This window comes from Akebia trifoliata, chromosome 3 (genome assembly GCF_017979445.1).
Source record: "Akebia trifoliata isolate Shusen 1 chromosome 3, ASM1797944v1, whole genome shotgun sequence".
In the NCBI taxonomy this organism is placed as follows: Eukaryota; Viridiplantae; Streptophyta; class Magnoliopsida; order Ranunculales; family Lardizabalaceae; genus Akebia; species Akebia trifoliata.
In genome coordinates, this window is record NC_141377.1 from 53065870 (window position 1) to 53083191 (window position 17322).

General features: G+C 34.4%; 1 protein-coding gene across 1 annotated transcript; it reads left to right on the forward strand.

The window, feature by feature from the left end:
* Nucleotides 1-1319: 1319 nt before the first annotated feature.
* LOC147407931 (histone-lysine N-methyltransferase ATX4-like) lies at nucleotides 1320-16195 on the forward strand. The gene is made up of 23 exons (XM_086436730.1): nucleotides 1320-2673; nucleotides 2801-2856; nucleotides 2966-3179; nucleotides 4408-4533; nucleotides 4659-4727; nucleotides 4820-4888; nucleotides 5023-5114; nucleotides 5257-5349; nucleotides 7275-7410; nucleotides 9435-9540; nucleotides 9668-9767; nucleotides 9899-10023; nucleotides 10410-10555; nucleotides 10877-10981; nucleotides 11635-11699; nucleotides 12791-12998; nucleotides 13442-13525; nucleotides 13635-13691; nucleotides 13790-13879; nucleotides 14266-14352; nucleotides 15005-15079; nucleotides 15212-15312; nucleotides 15866-16195. The coding sequence occupies exons 1-23, from the start codon at nucleotides 1762-1764 to the stop codon at nucleotides 15954-15956; spliced, it is 3207 nt and encodes a 1068-aa protein (XP_086292856.1). The 5' UTR covers nucleotides 1320-1761; the 3' UTR covers nucleotides 15957-16195.
* The last annotated feature ends 1127 nt before the right edge of the window (nucleotides 16196-17322 follow it).

Here is a 17322-nt window from a genome sequence, read left to right on the forward strand (position 1 = left end):
GATTGCATATTTTTTGACTAAGCATGCAATAAATATGAATCAAGAAAAATCCAACAAATCCGTATCCCACAAATGCCCTCATTTTCACATTAAACTTCATACAATCAGGCTCAATTTGAGATATATATATATATATATATCTATTAATTATATATATATATCTATTAATTATAATCCAAAGACCCTATATTTAGGTTAATTAATTTTTTTTAAAGAGACATTTTATTGGCACACACACTTTTACTAAGAGCACCCCAATTCATGTGATATCAAAAAAGAATTTAATACACATCTTTGGGTGTCCTTCGTAAAAGTTGGTGCAAAAGCTTTTTTTATAAATTATAAAATATCTTCTATTTTTTCTAACATTATCTTTAAAATTCTTTTACTTAATATTTTAAAGGGAAAAATATTAAAAGAGGATAAAATATTGTAATATTTATGAAAAAGAATCTATTTTTTCAAAAATTACCATAAATGAATTAAGTAGTTGGACAGATCAGTGTTTTTGTAACTCTCTGGATTGTCCAACGTTTTAAATGGAGGCTAAATTATTAAGGTGTTACAAGCAAGATTAAAACGCTGGATAGTGCAATGTTTTAATCATTCATAGGGCATTTTTGGTAAAACAATGTAGTTTAACATATTAAAATGTTGAACAATCCATCGAGTTACTAAAACATTGGACTGTCTAACGAGTTAATTTGTTTTTAGAAATATTTGAAAATATATATATTTCTTTTGTAAATATTAAAATATTTATCCTTCTTTTAATAATTTTATCTATTCTAAATTACAAACAGAATGTTAAGAATCAATAAAACTGGTGACAAACAAAGTTATAAATGAATCACATAAGATCCACTAAAATTCACATCGATTCCATTTAATATCTCATTAACATGAAAGCCCACTAAATTTCCATTTAAAGTACATATACCTTTTTCTAAGGCCCAAACCCAACTTACTTATTAAACAAAATCTGGCCTAAATTGGCCAAATCTACGCTTAGAATAGACCCTAAGCACTGTGCGCAAGTAGGCCAAAAACCACAAAAGACAAAAGTCTCTCGCTAACTTCAATTCTCTCTACTAGTCCCACCACCAACACTTCATGTCATCTCCCTCGTTTTCATCCTGTCTCTTTCTTTTTCTGAATTATGAGTTTTGGAGCCAAAAACAACTCCCAAAAAATTTCCTATATATTAAAATGGCGTGACATGTTTTTAGTATTTTGCCATAATGTACTATGGACATGAATTAATAATATAAGATAAATAGATATAAATATAAAAAACATAAAAAATATACAGATATATAAATATTGTTCCCTCGCGTTCCAGAGAAGTTCTTTCTAATTCTTTCGATTACCTCCCACGAATTCGTTTTCTCCCCCAAAATTCTCGAGATTTTTTCCCGTCAACTTTGAATAAATACATCTTTAATTTCTTGTTTCGAAGATTGACATTCTCTCTCAATCTTGTATTTCTCCAGAGAAGCAATTTCTGGTTGTCTCGTTTGAATTTCGTTGATCTTCAATTCTTTCTTGAAATTTTGGTTTCTTCAAGAAACTAGAGTGGGTTTTGTTTCGGATTCGAGGAGGAGTTTAGTTTAAGTGGCTGTAGAAAGGATGGTTCTTGATTGGAAAACGAGATTGAAATTGTTAGATTTTGCTGAGTTTTGATTCGATTTCGAATTTAGGGTGGTTGCTGCGGAACTAGGGTTTCAGATTGTAGTTTTTGTTTTCTTTTTAATAAAGAGGATGATAATCAAGAGAAACTTGAAATCTAGAATTCCGAGTCTCAAGCGGTGCAAAGCTGAACAAACTGCTTGTGAAGACGACGAGAGTTCAGGAAAGAAACGAAAGATGAATGGGCATTACCCGCTCAATCCGTTTGGTGAGGTTGCGGTTGGCAGAATTACGTTTAATGGATATGAATTTCGGCAGAAATTGGGTGTTGGTGGCGAGGATTTCAGCAACATTGCAGCTTCTTGGTGCACTGGTGAGGTTGAATCGAAGAGACAAGATGGTCGAGAAGGAAAGAATCATACTGAGGTTATGCGCCCATTACTTATGAAAACTTCTCGAGGGAGAATTCAGGTACTCCCTTCGCGTTTTAATGATTCGATTCTTGATCCATGGAAGAAAGGAAAATCTAGTGTCAATGGTGAAATTGAAAATTCCAAGAATATTAAGGAGAAATTCAGCTGTAAATCCACCAAACTTGACAATGAGATCACCACGAAACAACACAAGGATGAAAGATTTGGCTACCGAAGACCTAAATTCTATCCATTTTTAGAAGAAGAGGAGGAAGATAGTTGTCTAAGATTGAAGAATTTCTACATTAGAAAGTGTTCTAATCCTATGATCAAAGTCGAGACATCTCCGTCTCCACCTTTGATTGAGGTTGATGAGACTCATAGAACATTTGATCCGATTGGCACAAATAGACCATCAAATGAGATCGTTGAGAAAAGAAAGGGTTTCTTTAGGTTGGAGGACTTTGTTTTGGGTGATATAGTTTGGGCTAAATCAGGGAAGAGATATCCTGCCTGGCCAGCCATCGTCATCAATCCAATGTTACAAGCTCCTGATTCAGTTCTGAATTCCTGTATTGCTGGAGCAATTTGTGTCATGTTCTTTGGGTACTCTGGAAATGGAAAAGAAAGGGTAAAATACCTTCCCTGTCTCACTCACTATTGTTATGAATTTTGTTTCCAATTATGGCCTTGATTTGTTTTATTTTTACCATAATCTATTCATTTAATACTAATTTTAAATAACTGATGATGGGCAGGACTATGCATGGGTGAAACATGGAATGATTTTTCCTTTCATAGATTATATGGACAGGTGTGTACTTATTATTATTATTATTTTCTACTTTGTTAATTAAAATTGCGAGTAAAACGGTCATTTTGATTTTTTTTTTTTTTAATTAAAATAAAATTGGTTTGTTCAGATTTCAGAGCCAGACTCATCTGCACAAGAGCAAGCCCGGCGATCTTCGGATGGCCATAGAGGAGGCCTTTTTAGCAGAACATGGCTTTGTGGAGATATCAATGGAGGAGATGAACACCGTTGCTGGGCAGCCGGCTTATCATCAATCTATTCCCAGAGGGATCCAAGAGGCCACTGATTCAAATCAGGATCAGGAATGTCACTCTCAGAACCAGGCAAGTTCCTCAAAATCCGTTTTCTTCTCTTTTGGTATTTCATTACTTTGGTATATTTAGCATTGTTGGAGAAACATTATAATTTTCTGATCATTAGATTAATTTTTTTCATGTGGTTATATATTTTGGATATGTTTCTTGAGAGGGGAACAGTGGGCTTAGTGAGCTGTGATGTCTAGCACAACTGTCAGAAACTTAACAATGGAAATATTTGTTGGAAGAAAATTGATTGCTTAATTAATATTATAAAATTATTAATAAGTATTTATAAAATGCACAGATTATGTGACCATCGTGTACTAAATATCTGATGATATACCTAGGGCACACGACAGAAAGAAATATTGTGTATCAGAGTATCGGTCCTTTAATACGTGGATTGATAATTCTACCAACACTAGGCTGTATCCATTTAATAGGTTTGTTTCGACTTTTACCTTCAGTACTAACATGGAGCTTGCCACCAATAGCATAGATACATCTTGTCAGTAGAATCATGAGGGGGTAATTACGTCAACTTTTTTATTGTACTTATTTTGTGGTAGGTAAAGGTATAATAGTAATATTAGTTAGGAAGAAATAAAGAAGGTACTGCTTGGATGGACAGTCTGAACCCTTTTGAACACTATACAGGATTTTGGCGTATTCGCGCGCGGGGTGGGGGGTCAGTCCTAACCATAGACTCCCACCAAAATAAGAAGTCACAAAAAATAAGCTTTTACAATCTGTAACAATTGAAGATCACCTAAAATCCCAAGCTTGGATATTTATTATCAAAAGCTTCTAAAGACTTCTCCATGCCTCAAGATCATGTTTCTCCCTTTCCAGATACCCCAAAAGACCGGGAATGCTAATGTGCATCACAAGACTGTCACGAGAAGAGAAGGCATAACATCTTGAACTACAAAAAATGTCATCTTCATTCTGGGAAATCTATTGGTTTTTTGTTTGGGTGTTGGTAATTCAATGGTTTATTACTGCTTGGCTCAGAAACATATATAAGCCACATTTCACTGGAGTTCTTCTAACATTATATTATTATATGCAATGCTGGTTGTAGATCCATTTGCACGTCATATAGAAACATGGGCATGCCTTTCATGTTTATTTTTTTTTTTCAAAAAAAAGATCTTCAAATCAATCTATCATATACTGTTTCAGTTGATGAGGTATATATAATCATGTTCGTTCAAGTTTATAAGTTCATTATTTAGTTTTGTCTGTGCAGGAAATATTTCTGAAGAAAGACACACGGACTTGTGATAGTTGTGGCTTGATCTTACCATTTAAAAATGCAAAGAAAATGAAGGGCTCAACTCCTAACGACAAGCTTTTATGTAAACATTGTGCTAAGGTGTGTATGACATGCTTTATGCGGTTTACTAGTAATAGATTTTCCTGTTAACATGATCACGTAAGTGTCACATGTACCACAGCATGTCTATTAGCCTTGGTTGCAATAATTCACTGTTATTGCAGTTATCGAAGTCGAAACAATATTGTGGCATATGCAAGAAGATTTGGCACCATTCAGATGGTGGGAGTTGGGTGAGATAATCTACAATCCGAATGAATTTATTCTTGACTTCTTCACACAAATTACTAATGAGTTTGTCCGTTGGGTTTCCTGATTGAATTAGGTACGATGTGATGGATGTAAAGTCTGGGTTCACGCAGAGTGCGACAAAATTTCCAGCAACCTTTTCAAGGTTCACACATAACTTAATACTGATTCAATAATCTGATTAGTGTACTTTGTGATGCTTATGGCTGCACTTTTTTCTATTTCTTTCGTCAGAGTTAGAAGGCTAGTTCACTAACAGAATTATTTACATGTCAAAAGGATCTGGAAGACACGGATTATTTCTGCCCTGATTGCAAGGCGAAGTTTAATTTTGAATCAACAGATTCAGAAAAATGGCAGCCAAAAATTATGTGCGTGTATATCGTTCTATTTTACTTGTTTGTCCAAAATTTCTTTGCCAACACTTGCATATTTATCATCCCATGCCGTTTTTTGGATGTTCATTTTTCTTTACTTAATGAAGCATGCACTTAATCTTTTCTTTTGAAGCAGATCTAATAGAAACAACAGGCAATTCTTGCCGCCTGACAGAATAACTGTTGTGTGCACTGGCATGGAAGGGATATATTTTCCAAGTCTTCATGTGTAAGGATCAAATACTCTCCATTATTGCTTGGATTTCTTTCAATTGTGCTTTTATTCCCTTTTACCATACTGGCAAAAAAAATTCCTTTCTTCTTGTACAAAGAACCTCTGATGATCATTAGATATCATTGTTAGTTCTCATCCATAAACAAAATAGTTAATTATCATTATTATTGAACAGCCAATAATAATTTTCAAAAGAAAAGCAGAACTTGTCGTAGGCCGTTAACATGGAAAAACACAAATTCAGACAATCTTTATTATCTTTAGTTGTTGAGGTCATCTACTAAGCTTGTATATCCTAGAGTCATGATCTACCCAGGGACTATGGATAAATTATATCTGTGTCTCTGTTGATTGTGTTGTACAGTCACTTTATAATCATATCAGTTACAGACCAGTGATCCAATTAACCGTTCATTGTTATGCTATGAAATTTGTTGTCAATATGGAAGAATGTTCACTGATGCAAAAATTAAAGCACTTGTAACTTCAATATCGTTGGCATGGTTATTCCAATATCATTGGCCTGATTATTCATGGGTCGTTGATGTAGGATTGTGAATGCTACCCTAGGATAATAAATCTGAGATCAGATTGAATATCATTAGCTCATACATTCATGAATATGCAAGAGAATCCAAGCGATAATCAAAATAGCCCTAAGGTTGGTCACAATCCCACGGTAATAACTATTTAAGTACCAACAATAGGTTCCAATGGAAGACAAATCTTCCTCTAGCGTAGGGTTTCAATTAGATATTCAAAACAGATTTCTAGGCTCAATTTTAATGCAAAAATAGTCAAATAAGTGGTGCTGATTTATGGGGGCAGCAAGTTAATAACGTTTGAAGAAATTGTAGGCTAAAAAAAACGGAAGGTGATTAGGATTTTGGGTGGTAAGGAATGATGTGGTTCGAGTAGGGAAAGGTTAGGTCGGGTTTTTATGGGTATTAGGGTTAGGTTTCAACGGAAAAGAGAATGTCAATGGGATTTTGGTTTATAGAGTGGATTGAGTAGGATTAATGGATGTTTTAGAGGTTCAAAACAGCAATTTAATAGAGAAAGTGAGAAAGAAGATGTTAAGGAAAAAAAAAATACCCACACCATAATGGGAATATCAAAACTTCAATCTCAATTTTATTCATCATTGAAGAGAATTACAGCAAGAAATAAGTATTTATAATGTCCCAATCTTGTAACTTTATTTCCCTTGAATTTTCAACCTATGAAAACTCATTGAAAAATCAATATAAAGTTGCCCCTAAACACCTATACTAACACCATAGACTAATAAAACATGAAAATAACTTCAAATACTCATCCTAAACACTAAAATAGACTCATAAACATAAACTGGATAAAAACATGAAATATGATGACCTAGTAAGATTCCTACGATGCTCGTCCATACTCCATCCATCCATAATGAATCTAAGTGTCTTTTTCTCCTTTGGAACACTTTGAAGGATATGCCTATGATGTCCTCGTCAGTCATCCTCCTTTATGCTTGTTTTCTCATATTCTTTGTTCCCATAAGAGTCAACGAATTAGGTTAGATGGATTGTTAAACTTTCATTATTGTGCAGCTCATTCCATTGGATTTGGGCGTCTTAATCTTCTTGATCTAGCTATATCAAATAAAAAGGTTATGTCTCGGAGAGCCTTATAGTCTTGGATGACATGGCTTTGACTTGATTGCCTTACCTCTCCCTTTTCTCTTTTATGCTTATAATTTTTTTTATTCAAATAAAATAGGAGAATTGTCCAGTCACTGGACTTGCTTGTGAATTTGATTGATACATCCAGTCTTAATTGATTCTTGATTACCAAGTTTGGTCTGAAATACTTTGAAGTCCTCTCCATTTTGTTTTTATTGGGAGAATTTCATTTATTTATTCATTTACATTTCATTTCTGTTTCAGAGTTTTGTGTAAGTGCGGCTCTTGTGGCACAGATAAGCACTCACTTAGCGAGTGGGAGCGGCATACAGGTTCTAAAAAGAAAAATTGGAAGTCCAGTGTTAAAGTGAAGGGTTCTATGCTACCACTGGAACAATGGGTTGGTACTTTAAGTGGATCTTGTTGTGTATTGAGCATTTTACTAGATTGCTGTGTCCTAACTATGCATTTGTTCCTGTTCAGATAATTTTCTTGTTATGAGAACAAGTTGCTTCTTGAATTATCAAGTGAAAAATAACCTACTTTTTCTTCCATACCTTTTATATATATTATCTAAATAAGTGTAAATATCTTGGAATACAAAGGAAACAAACAGAAGGAGATTGAGAAGGCCTACTTAAAAAACCCAAAACCAAAAAAGCGTAAGCAAAACCAAAGCCCCTGCTGTAAATCCTCTCTACACATAAGCTCCTACATAAAAAATGGAATCCTCAAAATAATCCCTTGAATGATTTGAAAAGTGTACACCAAAAGAAAATGAGTATTCTCTTTCTAGAGAAGAAACCAGTGATTCCCCAACCTTGGAAATAGAACAAACTAAGCTAGGGAAAATCATTATGCCAATTAGCTGAATGAAATTGGATCAAATGGACTCATAAAAAAACTGGATCAAATAGTTTAGGAGAAATTGTAATGGTTGAGGATATGATTAACAGTTTCGTCACTAGCTTAGGCAAGGAAACAAAAGTTGACTAAAATGATGCCATGAAAAATTAGATAATCCACAGTTAGAATCTTGTCTATAGCAGTCAACCAGATAAAAAAAGTCCCACCTTAGAGGGAATTTGAGTACTGCAAATGATGGAGGCTAGGAGCTCTGATTTGTTCGAAGAAACTAGAAATTAATCTAAGGTATCTTGCCAAAAATTTGCCATCATGGATCCTATTCCAAATCTGCCTGTTCTGATCTGCTTGGAAGATTGGGGCATCAAATATATGGCTAAAAAGACTAGTTATATATTGGACCTTCTGGTCATTGAAGCTTCTCCCAAAGCCAAGTCCTAGGAGATCTCATCCTCTTACCGGATCTTGATTGTCATAAATTGAGAAAATTGCTTATTAGACATAGTGAACATTTTAGGGAATTGAGCTTTGAGGAAATATTGCCATACCAATATTCTTCTCAGAACCAGACTTGATCACTTTTACCTACCTTGAAAACCGCCCTTTTCCGATAACACTCATTGGATGCCCCTCCATACCCCAAATTCATACAACACTCATTTCATCACTTCCCAACCAAAATTACCACACCCATATTTTGCTTGAATGACTCTCCTGTATGGGCCATTCACCATGTTGTGTATTGAAACTTCCATACATTTTTCTTCAAGCTATCAATATGTCACAAACAAGTACTAATGGAGTTTCCATACTTAAAAGAGTTCTTTGTCACTGGGTTTTCATAAAAGTTTGATAGATTTTTTTGTGATCATTGTAAGCATTATAAAGATGTTTTTTTTTTTTTTTTTTTTTTTTTCTGAGCTTAATTTAAGGCCCTTTTGTTTTGGTTCTGGCTAATGACCTTCACCCCCTTGTAAACTTCTTTTCCCTAGAGCTTCTTACATTCTACTTTTGCCTAAGATGAGAATATTATAAAATTAAAATACAAAATCTTTGTTAGAAGGACTAACTTATGTTCGAGATAGGAAAGTAGAAATCCAAACCTTTTGGCTGTCCAGATTTATTAACATTTTATTTAAGCTGTGTTAGTAATGTCCCTCTTCTCCATCGTGACTTTGTGATTTTCTCATTTTTTTTCATCAAGATTTTCAAAAGTCTTACTCATTCGGTAGTTTTCCCTAATCAAGCAGTCTGGACCTGGTTTGCAGACTCTGTTCCTTGTTGGATCTAGTATTTAGTTTGAAAACCTGATTATTTATGCTGTACAGAACTCAAGGTCGATGTTTAACTTAGGGGCTAGGAATGCATCTATTGGCTTCTAGATTGTGAAACCTTTTACCAAAAGATTTTGTTCTTATAGTATCCCATCAATTTTCTCTCAATTGTCTTGATCTAAAACTTCTTTGCCTTTCTGATTGATATAAACTTCTGTGAATATATATTTTTTGACAGAGAAACTCATGGCTATGATATATTTTCTTGTTTGTCAACACTTCACAGATGCTGCAAGTTTCAGAGTGTTATGAGCGAGGTCTTGTTTCTGCAATTCCTATTAAACGACCTTCCCTTAAGTTACGGAAAGAGAAATTGCTTGCTTTCTTGCAAGGTAATCTTAACACTATTTTTTTCTATTCAAAGATATCTTTGTTGGCCACATCTGTATGAAAATGCCTTTTCAGACTGTCGCTTATACCATGGAGCAAACTAATTACAGTTGTGATTTCTTTATGCAGAAAAGTATGAGTCTGTTTATGCTAAGTGGACAACAGAACGATGCGCTATTTGTAGATGGGTTGAAGATTGGGACTACAATAAAATTATTATATGCAATAGGTATTTCTGTTATCCATAGACCTTTTGGGAGGCTAAAGAGAAAGGATTGACCAGATTTTAATCAGAGCTAGATTTATCAAAAAACAAATAGTATATGAAATATGTCATTAATCCATTAATATTTGTGCCAGATGTCAAATAGGTGTGCACCAAGAATGCTATGGAGCGAGAAATGTTAAGGATTTCACATCCTGGGTTTGCAGAGCATGTGAAATACCTGATGTCCAGAGAGAGTGTTGTCTTTGTCCTGTGAAAGGCAAGTTTTCTAGATTTACGGCAAGCTCATGACTCAATCATTCTATATTTTTTAAGTTAAATATTCTTCTATGTTTTGTATAAGGGTGTCTACTGAAGTGCTCTGTTTGGAAATACACATTTTTGGTGTCTAACTGTTTATGTGATCTATTTTTTTCGGCTTTGGAACTTTTTTGTGTTGATTTCGTGATTCATTGATGGTCCAACCATGAGTATGGTTCTGGTCTGAGCATACCAAGTACAAGGGATAGGTTTCAAGCACTGAATTAGATATTTCTTTTGTCTTCTTGTAGTCATCCAACTTTCATGCTGAATTAATTTGAATTGCACCAAGAATCTATAAATTGATGTTTAATTTTACCAATCTGTTTATTTTTCCTTATCTAGGGGGTGCTTTGAAGCCATCTGATGTTGAGACATTATGGGTTCATGTCACATGTGCTTGGTTCCAACCAAAAGTTTCTTTTTCAAGTGATGAAAAAATGGAGCCTGCAGTTGGAATTTTGAGAATTCCATCAAATTCTTTCGTCAAGGTAAAATATTATTTTGGATAATTGTGCAGCCATGGTTGCTTTAGTAGAGTCTCTATCACAAAATCTGCATGACTAGAGGACTTGTTTTTCTGAAGTCCTAAAGAAGACAATAAAACCTCCAGTTTATCATGAGGTGAACCTGAAGATTATCTGTAGTGTTCTTTCTAATAGTGCATCTAGCTTTACCTCTTTTTTTTATTTTTTATGAATTTCAGCTGGTCTATGCAAGTCTTATTCTAGTCTGGAATTGCTATTTTTACTGGTAAATATTAATATTCAACGAATGCAAATTAAGTTTTTTTTTTTGGCATGGACTATTAGGTTTGTGTGATCTGCAAGCAAATGCATGGTTCCTGCACACAGTGTTGCAGGTGTTCCACTTATTATCATGCAATGTGCGCTTCGAGGGCGGGATATCGCATGGAGGTAGGTTATTGAAAAAATTGTGTGTTTCTTAATGAGGTCGATGACTGGATTAGTTTAATTTGGTATTAAATACCACTTCAGTGAAGAAATTGTTTGGGGTTCAAATCATCTGCATGAATCATGATATGATTCTCAATGCCTGTGCATCCACTTATAGTGTCATTGTTGATCATTGGATAAGAATTTTTATGAAGTTATATTAGGTTGAAAAGTAAACGCGGTGAAAAGATAAAAAATATACAACTATGAATTCTATGAAAAGAATAGAGTAATGTGCCTCAAATCTTTTTTAGGATTTGGTTGAGGGTTCCTTCTATGTTGCAAACATAGAAGTATTGATTGAGGGTTTCTGTAATTTACACTTTAGTGATTGTCCATTTCCATGAATATTTTGATGGTAGTGAAGTATTGGATGAAATTGAGCTCACCGTTTTGGATACAATGCTAAGTCTGCAAATTTGATTATGGATGTAAACTAATACAGAATTCTAAAGTTCCATATGGTTACTTCATTTTTTTTTAATAAAGTGATGTGTACCCTTTCTTTCTTTAGTTTAGTAATGGCGTTGAATTTGTTGAAACCCCAAATACTTAGTCTTCTTTGTTGTTTTGATTGTAATTGCATGATTGCATTCTACTTATACTATTTGCAGTTGCACTGCTTGGAGAGAAATGGGAAGCAGGTTACGAGAATGATCTCCTACTGCAGTTATCATAGGTAAGAGTTATCATGTTATCCTGTATCTGATGTAATAATGGGCAATGCTTGTCTGAGGGCAGGTAGATGCAAAGAAGCTCCTGATCCTGCCTCTGCACACACACACACACATAGATATACACAATCTAATGGTTGAGATTTTATGCATATCCCAACAATACATATCCCGATGAAACTGTTAGAATTTGTGTTTACACGGTCAAGATCTTGTGACATTTCTTGAGTCAACAGAACCATATATATATAATCCTCATGCACGGTCTGGGATCCACAGACTAATGGATCCCGCCCTAGCTTAAAAACTGACCTGCTTGGGTTCATAACAATTTCATCTTACATGCTTTCCTGGATCAGTTTTTTGTTTCTTGCCTGCTTTTCCCACTGTTCATGTCTTTCCTATCTGTCCAAAAGGATGTGATAGGCATCACTCAGGAGTTGCCCCCCCCCACCCCCCAAAAGAAAAAAAAAAAAAATTGTTGACATACCCCTCCACGTTTGATTAACTCTTTGAGATATCCGTATGCTTTCAAACTGATGACATGCACCGCCGCCCCCGATCTCAGTCTTCTCTAATAGACCAATGAAAATAATCCTAAATGCCTTGTCTTCAAGGGCGGAGCCTGGGTCATTTTTTTTTTTGGACATAACCCTCTACATTTTGGGCACCATTTGAGATACCTCCTATCTTTTCAAACTGATGACACCTCCCCCACACCCCACCCCTTCTTTTTATCCTTTCCAAAACCAGTCATCTTGAATCTTAAGGTAAATTGTTTTCAATCTATTCAACCACATCTTAAATCCAACTTTTTCAACCTCACATTTCTTCAATCCAACGTTCTCAACCTCGCCTTAACTCATTGTAAAAAAACCTTGATTTTTCTATTGAAACTTCCATCATCCTCTACTTCTCCAAAAATCAGTCTTTGTTTTGAGGTTTTGAGATTGATGTAGATAGAATCTTAAGCTTGAAGAAGAGGATAAAAACTTTCCAAGAGGTTTAATATTTTACATGGCCTTGACTTACTCTATAGCAGCAATTACTGACATTATTAATTAACTTAATTCCTTCATTGCATTTTTGCATGCAGAACTCCAAACCCAGATAATGTTTTAGTTGTACAGACCCCTTTAGGGGTTTTCTCTACCAAAAGCCTGCTCCAGAATAAGAAGAGAACTGGTTCACGGCTAATTTTGTCCAGCAAAACTGTACTGCCAGAAGATTCAATCTTGGAAACGGATCGGTTTGACCCATTGTTTGCTGCAAGGTGCCGGATCTTTAGAAGATTAAAAAACAAGGTATGTGAGCCTTATTTGTGTTTTTAAAAGAAAGCTTCTATTTTCTGAATATTTTGTTAAGAAAACAAGTTTAGTTTGCATGGTTATTGTTTGGAGATGAACTCAATACATTCTCAGAGTAGAATCTGAAGATGGTCTGCCTAGATGTATTGGTTATTAAATTTCATGTGTATTTGTTACTTCTACTTGAGAAAGATGTATCTTTAGTTTTTCTTCACATGTTTTCCTTTTTTTCATCCTTGTAGCTACCATTATTTCTGCTCCATAAAGGATTAATTCTGCCTAGCAAAAAAAGAAAGAAAAGAAAAGAACAAAAAAAACAGAAAAAGAAAAAAGAAGGAAAATAAAGAATAAAAAAAGGGTTAAATTCTTCTGTTATTTTTCTACGTTCTTTTTCTCAATAGTATGATTATTTGAGCCTTGTCTTATTTTCTGCTTGCCAGAGGACAGAAGAGGCAATAGCCCATCGAGTCATGGGACCTTACCGTCATTCTTTAGATGCAATAGCAAGCTTCAACACAATTAGGGTACCGTTTCTGTATTTTTTACATAACACGATGTCTTGTTCTTTTATCATTAGCTTGGACACTGGGATGAATCAAACTGAAAATGAATTGTGTGGTTTTCTTTTAACAGGGAGAGAAGGACCCTAAAACTTTTTCTACATTCAGGGAACGTCTTTACCACTTACAGGCAAACTATCCATCCTTCATTTCAATTTACTTTCGCCGCTTGATTCACCTTTGTCACCTCCTTTTCTCATCTTTATCTGTGTTTATGGTTGGCTTCAGAGAACCGAAAAAGATAGGGTTTGCTTTGGTAGATCTGGAATTCATGGATGGGGCCTCTTTGCACGTAGAAACATTCAAGAAGGAGAAATGGTACTTCTTAAAACTATAATGATGTTCCTAAGAACCTGAGTTTTCTTTTTCATTTGTATTTTATGGTTTCTACATTAATATTTATTTCTGGAGGAAAACTCTTACAGACCTCATGAGAGATAGAATGGCCCTTTTATACACAGAGAAAATTAAATAAGAAAAAGACATGCAAGATCTTAAGAAATGCATCATCACTGGGCATTTCTTGTCCACGGAGAAAGATAAACATAGGCGTCGTTTGGTTTTTTTAACAAGAATTGTAGAACAGCTAAAGAGATTCCCAAGATTTTTTGTGAAATGTCTAAATTGCCAACCTCTTTGTGTTTTGGTTCATCAACAGTGAAATTCAATCCTTAAGGATGCACATTTTCTGTGACTATATCCAGGTTCTTGAATATCGTGGTGAACAGGTAAGGCGAAGTATTGCAGATTTGAGGGAGGCACGCTACCATAAAGAAGGCAAAGACTGCTACGTAAGTCACTTCTTTCTAACTCTCTCATTGGTGGCTTTCTACTTTCAATATCTTGGGTGATGTTGCAGATTTAGCAAAGCCAAAAATTCCACAGATCGGGCCAGTATTTGACTAACTCGAAAGAGCTTCAGTAGCTTGTGACTTGGTTAAGATTAAGACTAAATTTGATTGAGAATATACACAAATACCCACTTGGCTGGGTGGTTGACATTCAGCTTCCCCATGTGGCAGTAGAGCACTTTTAACACTAAGTGGGCCCAATCATATCCTTTTTAATATGGCTTTGATTTTGTTCTCAAAAAATAAAATAAAGGAAATCATCCTTGGTTATCTCATCTGTTTTCAATCTTCTGGTTGGAAGGTGGTCATTTCCCTTGTTCTCTCCCTTTTGTATCTATTGTATTGTCTCAGGGGTTCACTATTTTCATTGATACACAGAATTGTTTACTGTAAAATAGGTAGAAATAATTTTTCTCATGGAATCTGTTTGAGTCTTCCTTAGTCAAACCTTTATGTCCTCTCTAACCCATTTCGCCTAAAAAAAAAAAAGAGGAATTTCTTTTTGATGGGTCAATTTTATAAAAAACTCTCCATGTGATGGATCACACAGTTTTGCCTAACAATGGAGTATATTGATTTTTTTATGTTGCAGTTATTTAAGATTAGTGAAGAAATAGTGGTTGATGCCACAGATAAAGGGAACATGGCTCGCTTAATAAACCATTGTGTAAGTTTTCATTATTGGAGTCAGAGACTTTACATGCTTGGAATTGGAAAGAAATACCCTTTCTTATTTTTTCTTTTACCATTGATTTCATAATTGCATGATTATGAACATTTCATCCCCCTTGCTGCACAGTGCATGCCCAACTGCTATGCAAGGATCATGAGTGTGGGTGACGAAGAGAGTCGGATTGTACTTATTGCTAAGACGGATGTTTCTGCTGGTGATGAGCTAACGTATTACCTCCTAAACCCAACATTATGCATGTGTATGTGTATTTTCCATCTGAAGTTGTTTTCAAGTTTCCAGCTTCAACTCAGGCTCTTGAGCTTGGGTCATTATACAACCATAGTTATTTTTCTTTGAAACCTAGTATCTGTTTCTGATAACCATTAGCTTTATGATTTCTTCAATGGTCAACTGTAGTTATACATACTGATGTTGGGTGCTTTTTGTGTTAAAAATACCTTGGTGACATAACAACTATGTCCTATTTTTATGTTAGAGTTTGTTGCATAGATGGCCTAATTGGACACATCCCAGTCTAGAAATACATTAACTTAGATGTTAGGATTACTTAAAAAAAAAAAAAAGTTTGAACAGTCACCGAATCTGGTGACTGCAAACCCTAAATGATCAACTATACGTTAATGTTGATTACTATTGTCTGCTCCAATAGTGATTTTGATAATCAGTAATTCTGTAAATGGTATATTTTGCTAGAAAATGTTTTTAATTTTACAAGGTTATCTCATATTCATTCTGATGTTGGATTTTCTTCTTTGACAGGTATGATTACTTGTTTGATCCTGATGAAGGAGATGACTCCAAAGTCCCTTGCCTCTGTAAATCTTCCAATTGCAGGAAATTCATGAATTAGGTTACAACTAAAGTCGCTATTGTTTCTCCACATGCAGCACTAACCCACACCTCGGCTGTTAGGAGATCTCACAGTTTTAATTTGCTGAGTTATATTTTATTACCCATTTGTTTCAATACTTTTTCAAGCTCAATAAGAGGTTGAGTTTCAGCGGCAGTATTCATGTAAATGATTCATTCACATTTTTCCTCTTTAATTCAATTCTTTTAGCCAATTTTTCATCAGGAATCAGGGTTTAAATAAAGGAAAATCTGCAGTTGCTCCTACACTACATTGCAGTCTGAGAAGAATGATTTTTGGCTAGGTATTTCTCACTTGAATTAAGGATAGTTAAGAATAATTTTGTTTTTGTTTGAATCTTTTGTTCTTAAGTATTTTATTTAAAGAAATAAGTTTAATAGTTTATTTAAAAGTTAAATATCTATTAATAATGATAATGTATACTAAGACAATTTATATTATAAAACACAACTGCAAGACCTGCTTTTGTGGGGGACAAACTTTCATCCAGTTAAGAAAAACATCCCATTCAACTATAGTTTATGTGGGGTTCACTTTATTGTTTTTCTTATTCATTTTTCTAATTTTATTATATTTTCTCTTTTACTCCTTTAATCTATTTTATTATTTTTCATCTTTTACCTTTTAACTCAAAATAAATAAATAATAATATTTCTTTATTTTATTTTATTTTTTTTACTTTTACTCCTTTAATCCCAAAGAGGACGTTTGTGCCATTGTAGGACCCACTTTTGTTGGGGACAAGCTCTCATACAATTAGGATAAACATCTCATCCAATAATAATTTTTATGGATTCACTTTATTGCATTTCTTCTTCATCTTGTTTGACATTTATTATGTTCCATCTTTAACCATTTTATTTTTTTTTATCTTTTACCTAACCTCAACAAAACTTAATAATACCACGTTTACCCCCTTAATCCCAAAGAGGATGGCTGTGCGGTATGGAATGACCAAACTCTAGTACAATATAGTGTCCCCTAAGCCTTACATAAGTTAGTGGGATTTAACTTTTACTAAGGGTCATTGGGCTCACTTCTTGCATCCAAAAACATGATCCGATGCTTTAAGATTGTAGAGGACGAAATTATCTAAAATTTGAAAAAAAAAAATAGTTTTCACAGTTGAATATCATTTTAAAGTTTTAGAGTTATGTGGAAGTTCAATAGCCATCCATTTTCCAATCCTTCGATCTAGCTCAAAAGAATTTGTTTGTTTTTTTTTTTCTGAGTTATTTAGAGGGTTGTGATGTTGGATTTCTGATGTGGTAACGTATTTGAGCCAAACGACCGTAAATAAGGCTCAAAATCTTACCATGTAAGGAAAGGGTGAACTATACCATAT

Coding starts and splice junctions, on each gene's coding strand:
- LOC147407931 (XM_086436730.1), top strand. CDS start 1,762: ATGATAATCAAGAGAAACTTGAAATCTAGAATTCCGAGTCTCAAGCGG. Junction 9,541..9,667: donor ATTGCTTGCTTTCTTGCAAG/GTAATCTTAACA, acceptor TTCTTTATGCAG/AAAAGTATGAGTCTGTTTAT. Junction 9,768..9,898: donor AAAATTATTATATGCAATAG/GTATTTCTGTTA, acceptor TATTTGTGCCAG/ATGTCAAATAGGTGTGCACC.